General features: G+C 39.3%; 1 protein-coding gene across 1 annotated transcript; it reads right to left on the reverse strand.

The window, feature by feature from the left end:
• Window positions 1-212: 212 nt before the first annotated feature.
• Window positions 213-6,200, reverse strand: LOC140157389 (uncharacterized). The gene is made up of 4 exons (XM_072180569.1): window positions 6,103-6,200; window positions 3,385-3,447; window positions 1,846-1,991; window positions 213-555 (listed from the first exon to the last, which is right to left on the reverse strand). The coding sequence occupies exons 2-4, from the start codon at window positions 3,425-3,427 to the stop codon at window positions 322-324; spliced, it is 423 nt and encodes a 140-aa protein (XP_072036670.1). The 5' UTR covers window positions 3,428-3,447; window positions 6,103-6,200; the 3' UTR covers window positions 213-321.
• Between the last annotated feature and the right edge of the window lie 776 nt (window positions 6,201-6,976).

Here is a 6,976-nt window from a genome sequence, read left to right on the forward strand (position 1 = left end):
CAATGCGCTTTGCGTGAATCCCAGGGTCTGCGATGACACAATCACCTGGCCTAAGTGCTATATTCTCATGGAATCGCTGCCCGGGGCAGCATTACCTGTGTGGCTACCGGTCGGTGATTGTGTGCTTGGCATGCGGGGGTCTAAGGTTCGAATCCCAGGGGTGCCAAGTGACTTCTTACTTCATTTTCTCTCCTTTTTCGTTTCTTCTTTAACTTCTGATAGCAAAAAGCAGGGTTGGGTGTTAGGGTTATTAGCTTTTACCGTAATTACCATATCATCAAATTCTATGAGGACATATTTAAACTTAATTGTTTCAACTTATCATAGCATTACAAGCATGGCAAATATCAATGTCATAAAGACTACCAAGATGTTAAGTTGAAGCGGCATGGTACTGTTGCATTCATTCTCAGCACAGAAGTAGCCACAAATTCTCAGATAGCCACCTCTTGCATCTTCCCATTGGATGCAACCATCACCAGTATTTGCACCACATCCACGCTGGAGGGAAACCAAAAACCGTCCTGTCCTGTCTCCAAGGAATGCTGGCCATTTCTGTTTATATAATATAGGGAAAAGAAAAAAGTATCTGAAAATGTATTTCTAAATAATCTTCGGGTGTATTTATACTGATAGATCAGAACAATATAGGGTATTCCATGATGGATCCTGAGATTTTACGCCATGGTGACAGCTAACTTGGGCAATCGATTATATATGTGAGATGTACGAAGTTTTACAACATTTTAACATTTTGAAAATCACTTTGAAAGGTCTACTTTTAATTGACACAAGAATTGCTGAACATTAATGGTAAGTTTATATTCTATGCCCATTACGAATCACAAAAAAAAAAATGTTTTTCCCAATATCAATTTCTTGATAAATTAGCAATTGACATCCTGTAATATGACAAATTGTCATAAGGCATCTGAAAAAAAGTCTAAGGGAGGACGGACCTTTCAATTATGGTTGGACAATAAGGGCATTTACATGGTGAATGGTTCTAAAAATTACCAACATGTAGACAATATTGCGCTTTTCTTATACTTGCAAAACACAAAATCTGGGTTGGTCAGGGCCATAGAGCAGGGTGCTGGTGTTTTTTTGTAGCCTGACAGAAATCTGATTAAAGAAAATGCATCGTTAATATAAAAATGGAATGAAAGTGGGAGTGCAATAATTATGTGTACCCCCAGAGGTTAATTATTGGGACCAAACATTTTTGGCAAGACTAAAAATACAGAGGCCAAGCATTTTTTAGCAGGTAAAAAGGAAGGTCAAGTGATTTTGCCACAGATTTTTGAGGTACTTTTTGGGCCCCACACATATGTGAGCTTATGTTATCACCAAGATGGTTTGGTGGTTGGCTGCCTGCTTGGTTGGTTGGTTGCCAAGAATGCCTGCCCGCTGCCTGGTTGGCTGTCCGTCCGGCGGAAGCAAAACCATTAATCCACTGTGCGGTTTAAACGCAATAACCAATCTAATGCTGCCCTCGCGAAGTAAACAATGCAGACGACGCTTATGCATCGTTGTTAACAGTGATGAACAGTGAAACATGAATGAATCCTTTGCCAAACATTTTGCCAAGAATCAGCTATGCTATGCTTTTCATATTTTTCTTGATTTGCAATTCTGTAGTCTTGCAAATGTGTCTCAACTAGCTTCATGGTTTGTATTATATGTGTCAATTTTACAATTATTGAGCTCAAGCGTGTAGATATTTAGACCCAGTGGCCCGAATGGCCCTTGGCTTATTCAAACAACCTATTGACTAACTTGAGGTGCCACTCCCCCTGGGACCCCTCCCAGGACCCCTCCCAGGACCCCTTTCCCCATTCTTACCCCACAATATTGATTTTCTGAGCACGTTTCAGTGCTGATCATTTCACCATCAAATGGGTCGCCACATCGTGGATTGTGCACTGGTGCTCCATCACTGACGTTGTAAATGCAGTTATAGCATGAAAGTGCATCAACTTCACTGAAAGCTGGAAATATAAAATGGGATAAAAATAGTTAAAAACAAAGCTTTATTTTATTTTATTAAAATAACAGTGGCAGATCCAGGAGGTGTACAATCATGTTAGGGGCTGTGCAATAATTATTAGCCCCAGGGGTAAAATTTCCAAATGGCTCACCAAAATCGCTTGCCCCCCCTCTCTCGGCCTGCCAAAAATCGCTTGCCCCCCCCCTCTCGGCCCGCCAAAAATTCTTTGCCCCCCCCCCTTGCCCATGCCAAATTTTTGGAATCCCAATTTACAAACCTTAAATGGTCTATATACCTGTTGCGAGCGCAGCGAGCAGGAAAATATGCATATTTAAGCGTTTCCGTACTGTTTTCCTTAAGCCTTTTTTGAGCGTTTTATTTAAAAGTCGCCCCATGAATGTGTGCCAAAAATCGCTTGCCCCCCCCTCTCGGCTTGCCAAAAATTGCTTGCCCCCCCCCTTTTGGCTCGCTAAAAATTTCTTGTCCCCCCCCCCAAATTTTACCCTTCCCCAGGGCTCATAATTATTGCACAGCCCTTATAGTGCATCATTCACAGCATCAAGTGCACTACCTACAAGCAGCGAGAAGAAGAATTTGGGAATATATTTTGATGAATTATAAGCAAATAAGGCCTATCATATAGCATGACATGACATGACATTGACTGACCATTACAGGGGGACAAATAAGCTTGCCAGTAAATAAACGGAATCTGCCCTCTAAAATATAATTCTAATGTAGGCCTACACCTACATACTGCCCGTATGCAGGATTTAGTTTGGTGGGTGAGGGACTTCCAAAAAGTGGACCATTTACATCCACTGAATAGTGCGATTGAGCAATATTTTTGTAAAAAGTGGACCTAAATCAAAATAGCCCTTTTAGACTGCTTTGTCACCAAAAAGTGTCCCTTTTGTCAAATTTTCTTTCAGTTTTGGACATTTTTATAGGATAAAAATTTAGCAAAAAGTGATCCTTTGTGGATTTGGGATACATTATGTACCTAATGCGTCTCTCTTCCAGTGGCGGGGGAGGAGGGGAAAAAGAAAAAAAAATTCAGGGGAATTGACAAATTTTGCATGCAAAATTGCTGCAAAAAGTGGAAATTTACGTAATTTTGGGCCTTAAAAGTGGGGGAGGGGGGCTCCTTATGATTTCAACATTTTCCTTCAAATGCTAAACATTCTCTACAATTGTCAAAATTCCAGGCTTGGAAGGCAGTCGTATAGCCAAGGGAGCCAGCACCCCCCCTATGGAAAGCTGGCCACTGTGATATTTGAGATATTTTTGTAATTTTTAACTCATTTTGCCCCCCCCAAGTTGCCTTTCTCCTTTGCCCTCCTACAAACAATTCTTAACTACCTTACTGCATGTTTGGAAGTTTGTTCACTTACCTATGACAAGCAGAAATGTGATAACAGCAAGAAGGTACTTCATCCTGATTTAATTGTCTAGTACTGCAAACAAACAAACAAACAAACAAAATACTTGCTTATTCTCCATCAAATAATGTTGTAAAAAAAAACAAGAAACACAGAACTGACACACTGTGATAGTACATAATCACACAAATATTAAGGCCACACATTTTAACCATCAAGTGAAGAAACACATTTTCCGCAGCTCATCATATCAATACCAGCCATTTTTAATAATAACAGCTCGCGTGGGGTAGCCGGCTGGGGAGGGAAGGCATGTGCTACAACACATGGGTCGCATTTATAGCCAATTTTGGTATATCAATGACTCTTTTTAGCTTCAAGTTCATTTTTGGCATAGTGGGTCATTTTTCACAACTCTCTGACAAATAATCCAATTCTAGCCAAATTGTTTCTAAAGGCACCACAATTTTTACACTAAATGTACCATATTTGTTCCATTAACCGCCCAGGGCACTTAAAGTCATTTTGAGAGGATGCTTATTTTATATATTGTTTACATAATTACATAGTAAAAAATTGCCCAAAATATGGATTGTAGGCCTATCATACAAAGTTACACTGTGGAAAATTCTAAGACATGACAGATTAAAAAGGTAACCCAAATGACAGATTACATACCCACGAAAATGGTGATCATTGGCAATTTAGCGAAATCAAGTATAGGCCTACTAGCAAAATATTATAGCTTTACAGTATATGATTTAGGTCCAATTTTAATTTGTTATTCTTTTGCATCTGTGCATATTTACCTGTTAGCCCTGGCCAGGTCCTGCCCCCCCCCCCACACTCCCTGGGGCCTGCCGCTGTCATAAATAAAGTGTCACATCATTTGGACCAATTTAACATTTTAAAAGCCACAGTGCAGAATTTGCTCCACGGTTTACGGGAAACTTAGAATCGACTTTCATTGGCCTTATCCATATACGTGGGGGGGTGTCTGGGGGATGCGCCCCCTCAGTATCTTACTATAAAATAGGGGAATGTTGTATGTATCTATCTATGTATGTATCGTGTATAAAGGCTCCGTCAGTTTCGATCCAAATGTCGCCAAATTCATACGGGAGATCGAGGAATTTACCGAAACGGTTATGTGAAAATTTGGTTAAAAATGATTAAGAATTGGCTGCAAAAACAGTGAAAATATGAGTAAAAACGGGTTTTGTTATGAAAATTGGTTACCAGCCCACGCGTCACTGCAGCTGGCCGGCAGGCCAGCGTCGGCGCCAGCGGCGTGTATGCGATTACGCTTGCGCAGAACGGCGCAGAGCCACACACGACTTGCGAGCCAGAGACCAGTGGATATGATAATACGGAAAGAAGGACAAATAAAGGACAAAAAGGTGGGGCAAATTGTCCCAGGATACATACTTTTCAAAGTTTTAAAGGGTTCTCTTTATACATTTATGGACCTCCAAACATCGTCTTTCACGCTATGGACACATTTTTACGCTGACCCCCTAAATTTCAAATTGATGCCACGGGAAAACGAAATAGAGTAGAAAGCTCAAATTTTCAGGATTTTACTTCTCACCAATATCTAGAACCACACAGAAAAAGAAAAAAAATTGAAGAGGTGCTGCGGTGCACATCCCTGGAGTTGACATGGAATGGGCCAAGGGGTTATATTTTTTACCAACAAAATGTGCATTCAGGAAGTTTATTTATTTTGGTTTTTAAATCAAGGCAACACTTCCAAGTATAACAAGACTTTTTGAGCAGTGTTCCCAGCAAACATTTTTGACATCATTCGCTAAAGGTTAGAAAAGGTTGCCAGAAAACGCTTTATATGTCGGGTTACAAATGTATACAAAGGGTACATGTACGAGGGGGTATCCAAAAGTTTTGACAATCAGAAGTGAAGGAGCTAGATCGATGTAATTTTGTCAGTGTAATCACTGGTCCTTATGTACATTATGGTCCAAAATGGTCTCATAAGTATGTATGTAAGTATGTAAGAGGTACTGAAAATGTGGATTTCTGATATTATTAATGCCAGTGTACCAGAATCAGATGAGAATGCAATTCAAATTTTACAATATTTTTCCAAAATGAAACTGAGAATTTTTTTGTATAAAACATGTAGCCAGAGCCGAGGTTGTAATCTCAACTTTTTTTGAGAAAAGTGGGGGATTGATGTGGATCATGAAATCATAATGCCCTATATTAAAAAGGCATTTTGTGATCCACAGCATCATCCCCACTTTTCTCAAAAAAATTGAGATTTTTATATCACTGGAAACCTCTGGCTACACAATGTTTATGTACAAAATATTTCTTGCAGATTAATTCGTTTTGCAAAGACATAATTATCGTGAAATTTGAATTTCATTCTGGTATACCAGAACGAAATTACAACACATTGTCTACGGAGTACGGTAGTGTAATACACACAATCATGCATAATAACTCGCAAACGCAAAATCGGAATCAACTGAAATTTTGGGAATAAGCTTTTTTCGTGGATATCTACTGAAAAATGCTATAAAAAGAGGATGCTAGGATCACGAAATACTCCTTTAATGCACTATGCCATATACATTTATACCTGATGCTGTAAGCTTACAACTTGAGTTACATTCTTCATGCATTGACTTAACAAATATGCTTAGTTAGTATTTTGCCTAAGTCATGAAGTTGAAGGCTTATTAATATTTTGATTTAAACACCTACCTTCAGCTTGGAGATTTTGACTTTTCCTGCAGTTCACGAGCCACGTTACTGTAAGCTAAAAACTTTAAGGGAGTATTTTGTGACATCGACACTATAATCAGTTTGACTAGCTGCTTGGTCTGAGTGAGTGACTCATGGATCAATGAGATGTAAATGGATCAATCAATCACATGATGACCAAGACTCGGCTTCAGTGGAGATACTACAGGGTTGCCAAAAACAAATTCAGCCCGATTCACGGGTTCCAACTATAAACGAAAAGTCGCCAAGTTTTCTCTTTTAAACCATAGGATTATGGGCTGGAAACTATTGGAAGTCGCGCGAGCCAATGTTGAAAAGTCACCCAATTTATGGACTATCATGGGACAGGACTGCAGCCTCAGGACATTTTAAAAGTCGCGGGGAAAATCTTCAAAAGTCGCCCAATTGTGCTACCAAGTCACGGATTTGGCAACTCTGGACATTTACAGTAAAAATTATTTTGAGAGTAAAATGACAATAAGTACCCTAATCAATTCACGCTCTTCAAAAGATAGACGTCATTCACTCCACATAATTGATCCAGTGGCATTGAGACGGGCATTGAGAAGTAGTGAAGCAGACTAAAGCTTTAGAATGTGTATTTCCTGACAAATCATGTGATTTAGGCCTTACCCTAATCACATGATTTTTTTTACAAAAAAAACCCTTTTATTTTATTTTTCTATTTTTCATTTTTGATCAATGTAAGCTAAGCTAATTTCTTTGTTGAATTGACTGTTTTAGGTTATTTCTAATAGTTCTACAACTCAAGTTTGGATACCTCTATCACTAATAACTTGGGAAATAAAACATTTTGGTAACCCATCTCGGCAGGGGGGGGGGTGCCTGAGGG

This window comes from Amphiura filiformis, chromosome 7 (assembly GCF_039555335.1).
Source record: "Amphiura filiformis chromosome 7, Afil_fr2py, whole genome shotgun sequence".
NCBI classification, from domain to species: Eukaryota; Metazoa; Echinodermata; class Ophiuroidea; order Amphilepidida; family Amphiuridae; genus Amphiura; species Amphiura filiformis.

Excerpts from the sequence above, each read along its gene's own strand:
- LOC140157389 (XM_072180569.1), bottom strand. The coding sequence starts at position 3,427 with ATGAAGTACCTTCTTGCTGTTATCACATTTCTGCTTGTCATAG. Across the intron at positions 1,992-3,384 it reads CACATTTCTGCTTGTCATAG|CTTTCAGTGAAGTTGATGCA; the intron begins GTAAGTGAACAA and ends TTATATTTCCAG. Across the intron at positions 556-1,845 it reads CAGAAAATCAATATTGTGGG|AAATGGCCAGCATTCCTTGG; the intron begins GTAAGAATGGGG and ends TTATATAAACAG.